The sequence below is a fragment of the Solea senegalensis genome, unplaced genomic scaffold, assembly GCF_019176455.1.
Source record: "Solea senegalensis isolate Sse05_10M unplaced genomic scaffold, IFAPA_SoseM_1 scf7180000015355, whole genome shotgun sequence".
Taxonomy (NCBI): domain Eukaryota; kingdom Metazoa; phylum Chordata; class Actinopteri; order Pleuronectiformes; family Soleidae; genus Solea; species Solea senegalensis.
In genome coordinates, this window is record NW_025321306.1 from 30834 (window position 1) to 49439 (window position 18606).

At 43.5% G+C, this 18606-nt stretch overlaps 1 protein-coding gene across 3 annotated transcripts in view; it reads right to left on the bottom strand.

Moving 5' to 3' along the window:
• Positions 1–420: 420 nt before the first annotated feature.
• akt1 (v-akt murine thymoma viral oncogene homolog 1) overlaps positions 421–18606 on the bottom strand; it is a 33052-nt gene continuing 14866 nt past the window's right edge. For 2 of the 3 annotated variants that reach the window (XM_044017394.1, XM_044017393.1), the window contains exons 3-14: positions 14301–14429; positions 11712–11823; positions 11295–11421; positions 10392–10523; positions 10196–10261; positions 9786–9854; positions 9491–9616; positions 7912–8040; positions 4640–4854; positions 4223–4310; positions 3892–3994; positions 421–2546 (exon numbers count right to left, since the gene is read on the bottom strand). In XM_044017394.1, the coding sequence (XP_043873329.1) occupies positions 2467–2546; positions 3892–3994; positions 4223–4310; positions 4640–4854; positions 7912–8040; positions 9491–9616; positions 9786–9854; positions 10196–10261; positions 10392–10523; positions 11295–11421; positions 11712–11823; positions 14301–14429 (1376 nt within the window). In that variant the 3' untranslated portion in view covers positions 421–2466. Of the gene's footprint in view, positions 2547–3891; positions 3995–4222; positions 4311–4639; positions 4855–7911; positions 8041–9490; positions 9617–9785; positions 9855–10195; positions 10262–10391; positions 10524–11294; positions 11422–11711; positions 11824–14300; positions 14430–15453; positions 15588–18606 lie in introns of those variants that run through there. The other variant, XM_044017392.1, reaches the window with a different exon arrangement.

Here is an 18606-nt window from a genome sequence, read left to right on the forward strand (position 1 = left end):
AATGTAACAAAGTACAAATACTTTGTTACTGTACAAAGTAAGTACAAAAGTCACATATCTTAACTATCTTTGTTACTCAATACTCCCAAATAAAATCAGAAGAAGAGTTGGTATTATGGTCTGTATTTATAGAGCACTTTTCTAGTTTTGATGAGCTGCTTTACACAACAGTTTTCATCCATTCACACGCTGCAACATGGGGTTAAGTGTCTTTGCTCAAGGACACATATAGATTTAGCAGAGCCAGGAATTGAACCCACAACCCACAACATTTGAACCCACAACTCTTTTACTTCTAAAACTTAACTAGACTTTATATCAAAAAAACAACTTTTGATACTTACGCACGCACACATGCGGAACTCCACGCAGAAAGGCCCTCGTTCCGACCAGAAACATGGAAATGTACAGGTACACAGCTTAATGTTAAGACCTTTTATTTCATCATTTTTGAACAAGACAAGTAAAAACAGTGTACAAAGTTTATATTATTTGTTTACTAAAGCTGGTGTCCTCAGTCTCAGGAAAATGGAAGGGCAGGTACAAAAAAAAAGTTGAAATTAAAAAGTATAAAATGCATTTTTTCCCTATTTTCAAAATGTGACAGCAAAAAGGTAAGTGTGCATAGGAATAAGTAACAATCAGATTGAAGAAAGAAACAAAAAAAACAGAGGATGTTTGCAAAATGATTGAAGTGAACACATAAATCGTAAAAACCAATACATTCAATAACGCACGATGCACTTTTGAAAAAAAATAATGATTATCCGTCTTCTTAAAAATACTGAAGCACATTTGGAAACTTTTCTGAACACTTTGAAGAGAAAAAAGAAAAAAAAAAACAAACAAACAAAAACTTTCTCAGTTGTCTCAGTTTAGCCTCGGCCGTAATCTATAAAAAGGGGAGAAAATTCATTCAAACAAAACAAAGTTCTTGTTTTATTTGTATCCACATTTCAATTTACATTATAAAAAAAAGAAGCTAATTTAGTCTTTAACCAACCATAAAGCACAAATAAGAGTTCAAATACAATCATTTTGGGGCAGCAAAGTGCATATCATTGGCACAGTAAAACTCATTTTAGTCATTGCTGGTCTCATATAAATAACTCATGAAGCTCTTGAAGGGGGGGGACATCAATTCTCCCCCAAAAGAAGTAACTTAAAGATGACTCTGTGTGTGTGTGTTTTATCCAAAAGCCCAGTTTGCAAAGTATTCCTAAAAAAAAAAAAAAAAGAAGAAGAAAGAAGTGTAGTATGTTTACGTGACCTCACTGAGGCTGCAGTGAATGCACTAGGTGGAAAACACCCAATACTGTACTGTACAAGGAGGAAAAAAACCCAGAGGAGAGAAGAGTTTCTGATGGGTCAGCACTGCATGACCCCGATCAGAGGGAAAACCAGGTGGTGGCTGCAGCAGAATATGGAGGAATAAAGGCATCGGGAACTATAAGCACTTTCTTCAAGGAGGACTGTGGGGGTCGAGTTATGTTCCTGAACAGGAAACTGGGCAGAGACTCCAATGTGCAAACTGTAATAAAAGGAATCCATGTTTTGTTTTTTTTAACCTTAATGATTAATCACTCTGCGCTCTATGCATGTCTGTCATTCCTCAATTCCGTCTGTATTGCACAATTGATTTATGAAAACCCATCGAGGTGCGGCACGGCGACGCCGACAGAGCGACCGGTGGAAGTGTTAGTCAGCAGAGTGAAGAAGAAGAAGAAGAAGAAGAGTGATAAACATCCTCTGAAGGAAGATGGCATTTCAGTCTGGGTGAGGGGGGGTCAGCCATGTTTCACACACACGCAAAGTGTGCAGAAGAAAAAAAATTTATTTAACACACGGTACATTCACGTTCAGGTTCGAAGTCAGAAATGTCGTTGGTCTTGATGGTGTTTGAATTGTTCAGAAATCAAATGGAGGAAAATATGGTTCTCTCTCACACGCGCACACACATACACACACATACACACACACACTCTGCTCACATGATGTTTTTGGTCCACAGTATGCCCATTTCTATTTAAAACTGTTTTTAATTGTATATGTTCAATACAAAAATGGCCCTTTTCGAAAAAAAAAAAAAGAATAGCAGAGGCCTAATTTGTGCACAGCATAGCTACATTTCCCCACTCATTATGGTGTATGGATGCCTGCTCTGTATACAACATAACAACCAGGAAATGCAGGGTATAGTGTTAACTCACTCTCTCTCTCTGTGGTCAGTCTTTAAAGGCCACACAGAACAACCACAGATATCTTTGTTTCATCCTCTCTCTCTCCCTCCTCCTGTTAAACGACTCAAATATTTCAGATTGTAAATGTTGCATCCATCGACGGGCGTCTGCAGACAAACGCTGGGAGAGACCTGGCCACTTTTTTTTTTTTATGTGTTTTTGAGAGTGCAGTCAGGTGGGAGGGGTGGGGGGAATAGTGAGACCAGAGGAAGGTTTGAGAGTCGCTTTAGGCCGTCCCACTGGCAGAGTAGGAGAACTGGGGGAAGTGGGGTCTCCGCTCACTGTCGAAGGACTCCATACTGTCATCTAGAGGGCAGAAGAGGAAACCACTTAGCTCCAGACGACGTTTACAACAAGGCATATGGGTCCATTATGCCATAATAATATATGTCATGAAAAAAAAGTTTGAGACATCTTTAGAGACAATTAAGCTACAGGAGGAAAATGACTCAACAAGAATTTCCGTTTGCAAGAGAAACACTGAGGAGGATGAAGATCAATTTACTTGAATAAAGTGCATATTTAAAAGAAACACTGATGTCATAAATGGTGATAATCTGCTGCATCTTCATATTTAATCCAATGAATCTTCTTAAATAAAGGAGCAGATGACACACCAGACTATATGATACACAAGCCACTGTACAGTATACATAAAACAATAGTGTAGTGTCCAGAGGTGGAAAGTAATGAATTACATTTACTTGCATTACTGTTATTAAATAGGTTTTTTTGTGTACTTGTACTTTAATATTACTTTACATGTAATATTTGTCATTTACTTTATTTTAATTTTACCAAGTAAAAAAATGTTGGCCTGAATTGGAGTCTGAATGAGGACAGGTGTTAATTAAGGGGCTTGATTGAGTGAGAAAGTTAAAGCAACTGTGACCTTTGACCCAGTTTGACTCACACATTATGTGTTTACATATTTTATTTTGTCAGCACTTTCATTTGTAAAGTTTTGCCTTTAATTGAAAACTATTCATGTGACATTTGTGTCCCCTTGTCCTTTTTGCACGACACAAGATAGAACCTTGTTAAAAAAGTAACTAAGTAACTTTTACTGTAAATGTATGTAAATCTCAAACCAGTTACTTTCACTTGTACTTAAAATGGTGGTACTTTCACTTGAGTAGAATATTTCAGTTCTCTCTCTCCACCTCTGGTTGTGTCTGAATTCCCATACTTTGGTGTTGCTCCCTTTAAAAGTTATAATTTGTCACATTTAGGTTACTTGGCAGAAACTAAACATACCGCTCCTAAGCATAAATGCTTTGAAATAGAAAGCCTTTTTGTTTTCATTGCCTTAGGATGAGCTTGTGTAAACTCTGCACCCACAAATAGGCTTTCTCCACATTATCTGGTGACATTCATCTGGTTCTCCACAAGAGGGCAGAGTGCTCTCAAGGGAGTAAGAATGGTGTCTTTATTGGTAAAGAAATATTCTGTACAAAGGAAGATAACCAAACTTCCTGACACCTGACGTTTTTAATATAAAAGGTGACATTAAAGGAGTTTATAAATAATAAAACTACAGCGTCTGCTGTCATCACCGCATGTGCTCGCTCTCGTTTTTGAGATGTGATGACAATTAGAACATACCGTGTCAGAAAGTGTCACACTACATGTGCCAGTGTTTGGGTTTTACCTTGTCCAGGTGGTGTAATGGTGATGGTCTGTGCTGTGAACTCCTCGTCAAAATATCGCGTGTCTGTCTCCGAGGTAACTTGGGGCTTAAACGGCGGGACCAGCTGTTGGAAAGGAGACAAGACAAACATATCAGCACATCTGCGCCGCCCGTCAGCTTGGCAACAGTTGTCGCTCTGATGACAATCAGTATCATTTCTGGATGGCGGTGTTTTTTTTTCATGCGACAGAACTTTATTGAAGCCTCGTGGGGGCGACAGCGACTGGGGTTTATTGTCCCACAAGTGGTGAACGGAGGGGGGGGAAACAACATAAACATTTTAGAGACTGACCTTCTTTTCATAAACATCCTGCCATTCAATTCCCGCAAAGAACTTGTGCTGCATTATTTCCTTGGCGTCGTCAGGACCTCCACCTAACCTGGAAGATCGGGACAAAAGTTAAAACTCGTTTAATCGTTGGGATTATCAGAGACGTAGTCTTCAGGCTGCAAAATAAACTTTGCTGTCCACTCATATGTGTCATCTCCAAACGGGGGACATCATTTACCAAACTGACATCATGCTCTATTAAAGAAGATCTGAAATTAGCAACTGACACCAGTAACGCCAAAGGAAAATGTTTACTGACGTTATAAATGAAGTGCCAAGTAGACAAATGATCCTATCAACCTGGAAAACAGCATGAAATGTTATGTATATACATATATATATACACACAGACACATAGACCTGACAGCGGGTCCTCACCTCTGCATTGGCTCCTTCTTGAGAAGTCCAGAGAGCAGTGAGCGAGCTTCGGGCCCAAGTGTCCGAGGAAAGCGGATTTCCTCCATCAGAATGAGCTCAAACAGCTTCTCGTGGTCCTTGTTGTAGAACGGGAGTCTGCCGCACATCATCTCGTACATCACGACTCCCAGACCCCACCAATCCACAGCGCGGCCGTAGTCGTTGTCCTCTAGCACCTACAGTAGGTGACAAAGGAAGGGGTTTTACTGAAGCACAAGAAGGCAAAAAAACTGAGAACTTCAATATGACGCAGCTAAAGAAACTGACAGCAGAGAAGAGAATCAGTTTCCTGTTTACACCAGTCACTTGAAATACAGTGTGTTTTGAGTGTTTTTGGATAGACACAGTTCTTTTGAAAGTAGCCTTATTCTAACTTTTGAAAGCAGCTGTGACGGCATATTTACACAACAAACTGAGGGTTTTCGAAGCAGTGTTTGGACATCAGAAGGCCGTGAAGACAGCAGCCCTTTAGGCTGGATACACAAACCCTAAAGCAACTGGGTTGCCCCCATCACCCCACCCCAAAGAATCACCTGCCTCTCTCCCCACCCCCACCACTGGTCTGGGCTTCTGAGGCAGCCACAGCCAGCAGTGACTCACATCTCACATTAGGAGCTGGGGGGATAGAGTTTCCCCTGGAGCCCTGCATATTTAATCACCACAGGCCTCTCCACACATACACAAACATATACAGATCAACAAGCAGCAGAGGTGCGAGTCACTTAAATAAGCAAAATGTGTGGCAACAAACACAGAACCCGGGGTCTCGGAAAGAAAACCACTAAATGCACACAACCGGTCGCCGACAGGAAAATATTTTGTCTAATCATTTCCATATAGGATGACTTTTTTTCTTGGCCGTTTTTAATGTGCTCACTGAGCAGAGCAACCTGTTGCATGACTAATGTGCTGCTGAGCGGAGTTGTTCCAAGGTCTCCGGGGACATGTACTGGATTCTACCTTGCGAGGCGGATGTTGAAGGTGAAATCAAGACAAGGAGAACAGCCTGTTCTCTTAAACCTCCAGCAGCGTGATGCTAGTAGGCAATTTGGATCTAAAAATAGACGCTTAGGCAAAAAGACATGGGCGGATTAATAGAATTAGATATGGACACAACAGTGAACAGGCTGAGAGAGAGAGAGAGAGAAAACAGATGGACGTGTCCGTTAAAGGTACAAAACTACTATGTTGGTGCGTGCGCACACAGCTGTGCGTGTGTCTGTGGGTACTTGGCCTGACGCTGTGGTGAGCATCAAAAGGAGGAGGACTGTGAGGGCAGTGGGAGTAACGTGAAGCCGGTGTGGGGCTAGGATTACTGGGCCGTCTCTATTTCCAGCGCTGCTGTCGTGTGATTCACACCGTGCGACAGCTGGGCCCGCAGCTGCCCCATATATGTAGAAGAGCACCACAGCTGTGAAGCTGCCAGGAGCGCAGGAGCCAAGCTCATCCCTCATATACGTAACCAGGACTGCTTGCCTCCCTGTCTGTTTGGGCCTCAGCCCCAAATACTATTACACTGCCCCAACGGAGCACAGACAGGGGGGAGGCGAGGGGAGGATAAAAGCACCAACACTTGCTGCTGCGCCGGAGCCCCCCCACTCTACATACTGCACTTTCTTTTCTCAATGCCGACAGCCATTAATCTTTCAGGCTTGTGAATCCAGATCAGTTTCAGTGGCTAGATTAAACCTGTCCACATTTTTCTTTGTACTTATTGCCTCAAAGCAAATTCCCTCAGCCAATAATGGTTTTCTTCTTGTAACTACTTAATAAATGTGACAAAGTGAATTTGTCCCACTCCTTCCTCCAGAGACAAACTGCTCTGGCTTTTTGCAGATTGGGTCTCTCCTCCCTCCCTCTCTCTCCCTCCCTCTCTCTCTCTCTCTCTCCCCCTGCTCTGGGTGGAATATTCCCAGCCGTTACAGCATTCCTGTGCAGCACACACAACAAGGTCATTGTTTACTGCAGAACAACCTGTAACACTGCCTGGCCCGCACTCCATAGTGAGGCTCGCCAGCGACCCTGTTGCTATGGTAACACCCCCTGATGTCTCCCTGTGCTCTGCTTCCGAGGCTGGAGGTGTCATAGACTTCTGTGCTTCTCTGTGGAGGAGCAGAGTGGGTGAGTGAAAGCGTAGGGTGGACAGGTGGAGCTCTCAGGAATTTCTCCTTCTTTCTTTTTTAAAAAAAAGGAGAAATAAACTTTTTTTTTTATCTCTGGCCAGATACTTGGCCAGTGCCATAATGGCCTGGTGCTGAAAGCTGACTGATGAACAGGACAGATATGTGTTATAAGTCAGCTATGAAACATGTGACTCTGGTGCTGCCCCCAGGTCAGGTGAGGCATTCCCTGGTCAGCAGTGGAAGCCGTGGCTCTCCTGGTGCACAACACAACAGCTGTAACCAAAGCGGTGTTTGTGTGATGTTTTCATTTCCCCCAGGGGTGGAAGCTCACGTTTCCTCAAGTACTGGCAACCCATAACGCCCCCCATCTCCTCCTCCTCCTCCTCCTCCTCCTCCCTTACGAAACAGAAAATTCCAAATGGAGTCTAAAAACAACGATACGGCAACTGTGTCAACATCTTCCGGAAAACATTTTTATGGCAACAGGCAAGGGGCTAGGGCAAACACTCGCGTACCGTCTCACACCCACACACCTTCCACACTCACAATGAAATATCGGGTTACACGCACAGCTCGCTAGAGCACTTGTCATACCTGCACGCAACAGGGAGTAGCCACACCCATCCCCGTACAGCAAACACAACAAGAGAGCAGCGCTGCCTTGCCTTGTGCACACGGCACACACTCATTAACTCCACTTCAGATGGAGATTAGGAAGGCATTTTGAGACAGCTGCCCTTTCCTTCCACATGCTTCTCATCGACTGTGGTCCGAGGGCAGCAACATACGCTGCATTTATGTTTGGAATCTACTCCTCGAATACCATGAAAGTATGAAAGTGCTCAGTCCACAGAAATAAGGCAGAAAGAGCCTGTATTTAGATAATGTGCCTTAAAACCACTTGTTAGGACTCAACCCTGACTTTTGTGGGAGTCATTGCCTCCAGTGCAGCTCATCTGGATCCACCATCCGACCAGGTTTTTTTTTTTTACCTAAAATCTGCTGTATTTTACTCGATCTGAGCCTGTTTTGGAGGCATTTGGTTGTTTTTTTCTTTTTAATTTGTCACTCTGGCTTTGATGTGAGGAGAACAATCACTTCTGTAACTACCTCAGGTGCGAGGTACTCCGGCGTCCCGCAGAACGTTTTCATGGTGGCGCCGTCTTTGATCCCCTCCTTGCACAAGCCAAAATCGGTGATCTTTATGTGTCCGTCTTTGTCCAGCATAAGGTTTTCCAGCTAAAGAGTAGAAAATGAAAGATTGTCAGTTAAAGGAGAAAGACATTCTGGAAGGTGAACTTAGAAAATAAAGGTTTTTTTGCTAAAGAATGAATTAATGACGCAAGAATAAACTGGATGACGTATCGTTGACAGACATTAATCGAGAAAATAATCGAAAGATTAATCGTTAGTTGCAGCTCTACATTCTTGTGTCCCCCCCTTTGTGCTCTAATGGAGTCTGTATGAAAATGTTCAAAGTGCTAGTAGAGTTGATTGTGGGTGGTAGGTGAACCTTGCTTGAAAACAATAGCTTGTGTGCACTGTAAATGGTCTGGGTGCTGAATTCCCCTCGTGGTGCACTTCCACCTTTTAGTAAATCAGAAAAAATGAACACACATCCACCATCATACTGCAGTTTTTTTGGTTCTTTAGCAATACACCTGCAAGGTTTGAAGTCAAACAGATGAGCGATTGAGAAGAAAATGCAAACACAGACACACAGATTCTTCATTTTTCTTTACAACAATCAGATCAAATATTTTTAATTAGAAAAAGTGCCTCATGGAATCATAAAATCATAAAAACTTGCTTGCCCTACTTTTCTTTTTTTTTAAACATGTATTTGCACCTAATGAGCAAATGTACAAGATAATAAGCTGGGTATGTTCATCATGCAGTGTCATGACTTGAAGCTGGTCTTTTATTACCCCTTAGTTAAAGTCACCTGGCAGCTGTAGCTCACACGTGGCCAGAAGTGCCCGGCCAGAGTCAGCACATCCTCCCTTCCTGCTATCCTGGCATTTTCAGCAGAGCCCTAGCAGACTGGGAGCCTGCCTCATAAACCCAAGGGACAGAGGGAGGGGGAGAAAGCTGTGCTGACCTGGCTGCTATAGTTTTATCAGCTGGAAGTAGTGGGCCCACAGATGCCACTGCAACACTGATAGCCCCCTATAGTCCTCCTAAACCTAATCATGTCCTATCAGTCTGCAGCATCCATCTCTGATCTCATCTTTATATGAGACTATAAAGAGATTTGTATTGAAAAAAAGAAAGGAAAAAAAAGAAGCAGCTGAAAACTTGCACCTCCTTTTATTCTCAGATGGTTGGCAGATGTTGATGTCATTTTCTCTTTAACTGTTGTACTGCCAGCTTATAATATGATGTCATTCACTCACACGGTGATGAGTTTAAAGAGAGAGACTGGTGTTTATTTCTGTACGACTGCAGCTATAGCTGAATGGACTGAGCCTCTCTTCCAGCTGCAGTGAGGTCTAGAGACTGATCTGGGGGAGGCAGATCAATAAGCTCTGGCCACTGCTGCTGCTCTGGATGAAGGCAAACCCTATTTATATCCTGCCTGGGGAGAAATGAAGGGTGTGAGTGTGTGTGTGGTGAGGTGGAGGGTGCGGCAGAGAAAGTGGCTGACGGCGAGGATATAAGAGAGCAAAGATGCGCTTTTAACTCCTACCTTTAGGTCTCGATAGACCACATTTCTTTCAGCGTGAAGGTAGTCCAGCGCCGACACTATCTCCGCACCGTAGAACCGTGCCCGCTCCTCGGAGAACACGCGGTCTCTCGACAGATGGAAGAAAAGCTGAGGAGAAACGTGGGGAGATGTATGTTGGCAACGTGGGAGCAGGGGAGCGATAAAGAGATGATAGGTTAGTGCAGTCAGCGACAAACGGGCTCAAAGGTACTCGGATTTGTTTAGCCCACACCGACGAGGGCAGAATTGATGGCAGTTAACGGATAAAGTGGTTTACCTCGCCGCCGTTGGCGTACTCCATGACAAAGCACAGGCGGTCGTGTGTTTGGAAGGAGTATTTCAGTCCCTGCAGGCGGCAAAACAACAATGCTCAAAGCAGAACTCTGAAGAGGAAACTGCGACGTGAAACATCGCTACTATTTCATCACACCAAACTGATGAAAAGAGAATTATAAAAAGTTTGACAGTTTATACAGACTCGTAGAGAAAACGGTCAACACGTAAAGAAAAGGGGCGACCAGTGTTGCTATAAAAAGACTTTTGTAAGAACAGCCCTTCACAACATTCCTGGTGAAAATGCCCCCTTTTTTTCTGAAAGCATGCTGCTGGGCTGGATGGAGGACGCCCTGGAGGATTTCTGTGAGTGAGAATAAGGCTTGGTTTAGGTATACGGACGGACTTCCTTACCGTCAAGAAAGGATGCTTTGAATTCTGGAGGACTCTGTTTTCTGTGAGTGTGTGCGCCACTTCATCCTGGATAAAAAAAAACAAACAAGCCAGAGTAAGTGTACAACTCTCACAATGAATAACCATTTAGCTATCAGTCACAGCCCCGCTGCCCTTCCCTCTAGTGTTTTTCCCTGGCTCACTGCCATCCACTCACTTTTGCTACGATCACTTCCTTCTTTAGGATCTTCATGGCGTAGTAGCGTCCTGTGGCCTTTTCTTTTACCAGGATAACTTTTCCGAAAGTGCCCTTTCCCAGGAGTTTGAGGTATTCAAAGTCGTGCATAGTCTGCAGGGCCAGAGAGAGAGAGTATTAAAAAAAAGGTTACAAACAGCAGTATGAACAAACTCACGCACTAAACCAGCCAGGACACATGAGAGAAGAACAACAAAAGAAGCATTTAAGGCACTATTTCACCCGCTCCTCTAATCCGTTGGACTAAATGTGGTTGTGCGTCAGTTAACCTCTGACCCTTGCATGGAGGAGAATGTTGAAAATGGTTGTGTGGGGGACATATAATCCACCGGCCTCAGCGCTTCATGGCATGGACACATGTGGGGGTGTAAAACCTGGGCGGACATGCTATCTGGTGCTAAGCCACCCACGGCGGGAAAAGTAGAACATAGTCGGTGGGCTGAGAGTTCACGTGAGGTAGAGGAGGGTCAAGGAGAAGATTAATGGTCATCGCGGAAACAACTCACTCGGGGGAGGAGGAGGAGGAGGAATGAAGGTGGCTGAGGTTTTTTTTTTATGTTAATTAAACCTTGTAGATGTATTAGTGTCTGCACAGAGGTCCGTCAGTGTCTTGAGGTGTGCTCGCGTAAAGTCCGGTTGGTCCTTTTTGGACAAAGGAGACCGCAGAGAGGACGGTAACCATGGAAACAGGACCACCGGTATTCACACGTGTATAACGGACATACATAATCCTGGCGAGAAATCACCACTACCCGGAATAGAGCGCGAGAATGAACGGACACCTCTGCGTACACGGAAACGTGGTGAGCAGTGTTTTAAAGGGTGGCAGAGAACATGCACAGTTCAGTGTGAAAGGGTCCATACCACTTTGTGTCTAGGTTTGGTAAGGTAGACCTCCATATCCATCGGGTCTGGAGAGGAATCCATCATCTCCTCCTCTTGTTTCTGCAGACCTTCTGCCACCGTCTCGATGGCTTTGGTCCATTCTTCCCTGAGGGAGACACAAGCACAAGCAAAGATTATATCAAGCCATTAACCGACGCGTAAGCCCAGCAGCCCAATCGCATAATTGTCTTCTTATCAACAGGAAGGTAATTACAAGTTTGAGTCCTGCCAACAGCCAGTGGGCCTTGAGCGTAACAATGATTGAATGTGTACGTTGCGCACGTGTTTAAAAAGCAGAGAATCTCTTAAACTGCTAAACAGGCGGGGCAAATGCGTGTAAATGATTTGTGTTTTTCCGCTGCTCTGAAAGCTGAGAGGTGTGCGCTCCTTGCTTGCCTCTCCTCAGGGGTCTCCACGTGGAAGGTGCGCTCGATGACAGTGGTCCACTGCAGGCAGCGGATGATAAATGTGTTGGACTTGGGCCGTTCTGTCTTCATCAGCTGGCACTCTGACCACAGCCATGGAGGGAGGGTGGAAAAAAAAGGAGAAGGAAGAGAAGGGCCAGTGTGCAGGAGAGCACAGGGGAGAGACAGAAGCACAGTTAAAGCCATTTGTCTTTATCGCCACCGTAACAGACACTGTCGGCTAATTTGGAAAAAGAACAGGTGCACTTTGGCGGGAGGAAAACAACTCAGGTCCTCACATAGTCATCACCTTTGAAACATCTGCTAAAAGGGTATCAGTAAGATTTGAATGATAAAGCTACAGTTGCTGCTGTTACCGATATCTTCAAGAACTTCTAATAATGTAAGTTTGCTGTGTCGTTCGTCTGAAAACAGCAAATTTGTGTGTTTAGATTTTGAACAGATTTTTTCCGACTTCAGAAGTTGTTTTGTGAGCGCTTCTTTTGTGTTTGCATACTCCAACCTGTTTGCAGCCTCTCACTTTACAAGTGCAACGCTGCCGCTACCTCTGTCTCTCCTCACGGAAAACAAATCACTTCCTGTGTGCAGTGCACCAGGTGAAACAGGATCTCAACCGCGTGGACCCGATAGTCCTATTCAGTATTGTGTGAACTCAACTGACAATGGCTTGGATGTAAATTGCATTTACTGTATTTACATTAAAAAACGACGCACTAACATCATAAATATCACCTTGAATCCAAACATTTTTTCCACAAATGAAACTGCTTCTTATTATCGGCGTATTATTCAAAAAAAAGACAGAAAAGAAAACAATTTTCTCTTCAATCCTTGCACTTTTCTTTGCAAATAAGCATCTCCTAAAACAATTATTCACCACACAGTTTAATAACTGAATTTTGAAAGCAGAGATTTCCATCTGCACCTCCATCGTGTTAACATCTGTTCCCAAATGAAACATGTCAGCAAATGTGTCAGAACGGGACACAAAATGGCCTCTGTTCTGATCGATGGAGGACCGGGAAGTGGACCACCACTGAGATGCAACATGGCTCCATCAGGGTGAAAATGTAATCCAGCTGCAGCAGCTCCATCAGCGGCGACGCACCATGTGTCCCCCCCCCCCTGCAGTGGGGTCGCAGTGGTGATGAGGACCCAACGCCACCGCTGATGGAGACAGCGCCGCGGAGCGCAGCCCAGATAAACACTTGAACTCAGGCGGCTAATAACCGCGATAACTCAAGAGTGTCGGAGAGGAAGCGTTTTGTTAAACAAACAGTGTGCTGTCTAATTGCTGTGTTCAGTCATCTCGCACAGCTTATCACAGCAACTTTCTGTGATGTGAACATGGAGCAGGCTGCTCTGGGCAGTTCTGCCGCTGCTGATGATCGTTTATCACATAAAGACACAGAGATTTGGAAGGGAACACTCAGGCAGACTTGCTCTTGCACTAGGTGGCATTTCCTTAAACGCTGTAATTGTAATATTACATTTGAAACATTCACACAACGACTCCATGTGTGTTTCTCAGTAGAGCGGAATTCCGTTGTCGCGTCGCCCCGGCGATATTCCCATTTTTTTACGACTGACAGAGGGAGGGTGGACACACAGCGGCTATACTAGTGAAACGAGACGGCAGGAGTCGTCCGTTCACAGAGCTCTGCAGGCTCACCTGAAGAGTAGCCACGAAAAGTTTTCTCCTAATCCTGACTCCTGTCAACACTTTTCATTAAATATCAACTTAATCATTCAAAAAATATAGTGTTTCATTGTTAAAATACACTTGTTCTTTGCGCTGTTTTTTTGTTTATGGGCAGGCCTTAGGAAGCTACCTGCTGATTGCCGACTGAGTTTTAAAGCGACAGCTCAACGGACCGGAAGTCGCCACAGGCTTGGAGTCGCTGTCCGTCTGGAACTTGTTAGCTAAATCAAGTTACAAAATAATTGAAAATAAATAATAATAATAATAAATAATAATAAGTGTCTAACGTTTATAATCTGACAAAAGTTAGACACTTACGAGTTCCAGACGGACAGCGACTCCAAGCCTGTGACGACTTCCGGTCCACTGACAAAAATATTGTATTCTCAAACTATAAAATACAATATTTTTGAAAATTGTTGAAAATATTGACACAAAACTAATTCCACAGAGAAGAAGGCATGTCTTCATCACAGCAGCATCTCTTTCACTCACTGCAGAAGCTAAAAAAAAATACTTCTGTTTAGGCTGCTAAGCAGTGTCTTGGTGACAGACGTTACACACTTTAAAGCACTGCTTTTTTTGTTTACTAATAAACAAAGAGAAAAAGTGATCATTTTGAGATGATGTTACAGCCAATTTACTTTTATTTCCATTCACAATCATTTAAAATTAAATCAAACAACAATTGGTCATAATATTAGAGACACACGTTTATAACATTTGGCACTTGGGATGAGAGTTGTTTTCCTCTTGATAATGACTTTTTTTTAAAGGTGAGATTCATACAAAATGTACGTAACATATTTGCTAACAAATAAGGGTATAAAAAAAACTCTGTTTCAAGCAGCTACTCACGTGCTACGGAGAAGTTATTTAGAGGAGTTTCCAGCTGGTCAACATCTTGTGGTCGCTCTTTGTAGCCAATGAATGTACCATCGCTCTTCAGGAGAAAATACCTCGGCCTCCAGGTCTTGATGTATTCTCCTGAAACGACATCGGAACACAGATATAATTACTTGTGAAGCAAGCATGCATGTTCTTGTGTTTCTCCTTTTTTTGTTTACATTACGCATTCATTAGTCCAGTGCCGCTCACTGCACTCCCATCTTGTCACTGTCTTTCTTTCAGTATAGGTCAGCTGCAGGACAAATGGTTGTTTTAGTGGGAGACAGCCAGGACACTCTCGACCAGTCTGTTCCCATAGCAGCAGTTACACGCTCTCTCTCGGTCTTGGGATTAGACTCTCGGGGAACATTCAAAAACGGTCCATAAAACCGCCTCCGACACCTTTCTTGAGCCGTTTCTTGGTAAATTAGTTGGGAAGGACAGAAAATACTCAACTTATTATTTTGTGGCGGCGCCACTGCCTCCATTACCCACAATGCAACTCATCATCGACAGATCCACCTTCTATTGAGGTGCGTTATTCTTTTAGCAGCGACTGTAGCCTGCAGCTGTTCGCCTCAAGCACAGAGCGGTTGCAGACTAGTGAAGTCTGGAAAACTTGCTAATTTCCGAATGCCCATCCACTGTATTTTCTTGCTATTATTACGATTATTCTTCTCAAACTTTGTCATAGTAGTGTTCTGTTGACATCCAACAAAACCTGAGGCAATGTGCCAAATTTCACACAGCTCCCTCTGGTGTTGCATAAAGCTTTATACAACCTTCCCCATGTATACAACAGTCATATCAATATATAATAGAGATGCTATAACTGTAAATGCTGTGTGCTGTTGTATTAAATGCAACAACTTTTCTCAGTTTCCGACCAATCACTACTTTTTTTTCCCCCCCAAATAAAACTTTCCAAAATTCCAATTTTCTAGACAACACCCCGTAACCTGAAGCCATGCATGTCCATCCCATTCAGTCAGACACACAAGCATCACACAAATGAAAGTCTCACAGGCAGACAAAACTCAATTTATTCCGGTGACGCTTCAGGAAACATCGTGCCAGATGTTGTGCAGACGGGGACAAAAAAAAAAGAAAATAGCATACATACCATAACAAGGCAGTGGCACACAGCGTAGAGGGACTTGAATATTTATACAGGAAAAGTGTAATTTATTTTTAATCACGGTGCTGCAGATTAACCCCATGCAGCGCTGTAGCAAGCTGTCCTTAATTGCTCCATTTCCTCCAACACAGAAGTGTGTGAGAGAGAGCGAGAGAGAGAGAGAGAGAGAGAGAGAGAGAGAGGTGTCACTGCAAGCTTCTGTTACCCTCCTTATAAACTCACTTATGACTGATGAAAGTGATAGCAGATCAGTTTGAGGCAGAGCAGACCAAAAACAACAGCTGGACATGTTTTCACTGTTTAGTGGATGCTCTTATAAAATATTTGACACATTTCGAGAACACTGGCGGAGCCTTTTCAAGATCTGTCATTTACGACGGCATCAAAATGATCAACTTCCCCTTCCTGCTTTATAACCAAGTGCCGGCAAGTGTTTGTGACATGAGAATCTCAACTGCTGCCTTTTTTGACTTGACCGGCACCATGTTGAGGTTAGAGCAGCAGCGATTATTTTCATAATCGATTAATCTGATTAAACTCATAATCGTTTGGTCCATAAAATGTCAGAAAATGTCAGTGTATGTCAAACCTGGAAATGATGATGTTCTTGAATGTCTTGTTTTGTCCTCAAAACAAAATTATTGAGTTTTAACAATTTCTTTGTTACGTGGAGCAAAGAAATGAAGAAAATTTTCACATTTAAGAAGCTGAAACTTGTTTAGAGCATGAAAAAAAGCTTCAAACCGATTAATAATCAATTAATCGAGTAATTGTTTGAGCTCTAGTTGAGGTTTTTGCAACCAGACGTTCACAGACATCACCTGCAACCAGGATCCTATTGGTTTATACCGGCTGTCAATCACACTGGTTTCCACTCAAACTGTGTTCTATTCAAGAAGACCTGAAACTAGTGACAATTAACTTCTCTGGAAAAAAGCTAAAACATCAAACATCTAAAACACACAGACGTTAAGATAAAATAAAACAGACAAATAAAAAAATGAAAGATTGACACAGTAGTTGGAGGTTGGAATTAAATACAAGACGTTAAAATGCAAAACGCTGAAAAAGATGGCTGAGGTGATCGTGATTAGAGGTGGAAGACGACTCGGCTCTACCACTGAGCTACTGTCAGCTACTGTCTTCATCTTACCATAGACTTCCATTCAAACCAAGTCGCCCACTGGTGGCTATTCAATATATTCTTACTTCCCCATTGGCCTCAATGTTATGTACATTTTATGGTTTTATCTGCATTTTCTGAGAGAGAAGTGTTACCAGCAGCCAACGTGAACATGAAATGCTTCATATGATTCGTTTAATTAATAAAGAAGACACAGAGCAGCACAGTTGCACTAGCAAAGTTGTCAACTATATATTTATTTATATACTGTATAAAAACCTGATTTGCCATGGCTGGCGAGGTGCTGCGAAACATCTACGACGCCACTCCCAGAGCACATTATACTTGAGTCCTCAATGCACAGCAGATGTTCAATATATTATTACATTTTTCATCATGTCAGTGAAGGGGATTTGTCATCTTGTTTTCTGCCGAGCAAGTGTTTTCACACCGAACGGAGCCCATTTAGCAAGTAGCTCAACTTTCTCAGTCGTGAAATTTTGTCACCTCACAACACCAGCAGCACTGGATATGCTCTCCTAATTGAAACACACACACACACACGGGCAGGTATGCGGTTGGTGGATCTCTCCCATGCCCGTTTCGATGTAATATAATTATCGGGCTGAGTTGTTCACCCGTTTTAAAACGACAAGCCTCGCCAATCTACGTCCACATCAGCCACCCACGCGTGCTCGTCAACTGTCCGAGTGTTATTTATCACAGGCTTTCAATAAAACCAGACTCCCGTACCTCAGCACAACGGCGCTCGCCGTCATGTTCAAAGTGATCAAAGCATAAAAAAGGGGTTTCATTTAATTTGAGAGCACGCGCAGACTGTGTGACAGCGGTATTACACAGAGACCTTGTTCAACACAATCATAGGTTGCCCAAATTCTTCACTGTGCAGCCAGAAAGTCTCCTGAGCTCTCAACACTGAGCCTCGTTTTCCTCAGCTGGGCCCCAGCTGGTGCCTAGCTCTGTGGTCAGGTTTTGGCTGACCCATATCCCCCAGCTATAGTCCATGCCAGCCACACTAAGGACAGTATGTGCACAATGCAGGAACAGCATAATGAGCCCCCTACCTGACACCGTGCCTGTCTCGTCTGAATTTCAGTTTAAGTTAAAGTTTGTGACCAAAAAATCTCTTCCAGACGAAGCAAAGACCATTACAGGGCAGATCCCGACTCCCAGAGACAGGTGTACACATACATGTGCTTGTGTTGTGTGTGTGTGTGTGTGTGCTTTGCCGAGTCAGGCACACAAAAGGTATTTGTGTGTAAAACAGATTAAATCAACATCCAGTGTGGATGTGGCTGCAAGCTTCTCCCGCCGGCTCCGCTGACGCATCGCTCTCGTCAGAATTAGCGCGGGCGGTCAATTGTGACGCAGCGGCACATGGTGTGACGTGCGCCGTGCAAGTAATCAATCTTGGACCGCCTCTGTTGCATAGAAGTCATGCAGACGATGCGGTCAGCTCAACATTCTCATACATTATGTAGAGGGGGCCGTGTTGTTAGATAGGGACACATAAAAAGAGAGTTGGACAGGCTCAGGAAGGAATGTGACAGGGGTTTCAAACTCTCCTGCTGTGTGTGTGTGTGTGTGAAGCACTCATGTGATATTGTAGCGGCAACAAAAACTTACTTTCCACACTTGTGTTGGAAAGAAAAGGATACATTGTTTATGTGGCTTTATTGAACTGAGACACGTCTTTGCAATTAAAAGTCTCACACAGATGTTACCCAACATCTGTGATGTACATCCTTAATTAGGGCATGCTCCTTTTAGACGGGAGGACTCTGCGACTTCCTCGTCTGTGACCACAAAACGGGTCACATGACAAGAGTGGAAGCAGCTATATCCGCTTGTCTGTGTTTGTCTCTGTGTGTGTGTGTGTGTGTCCTGCAGTGCAACCTCCCACTAACCGTCTACGCTTCAGAGAGTAAGCAACAAAGATGACCCTTGTCAGCTTCCCATTTATACCAATTCCTCCTTTTCTACTGTTCTATTTT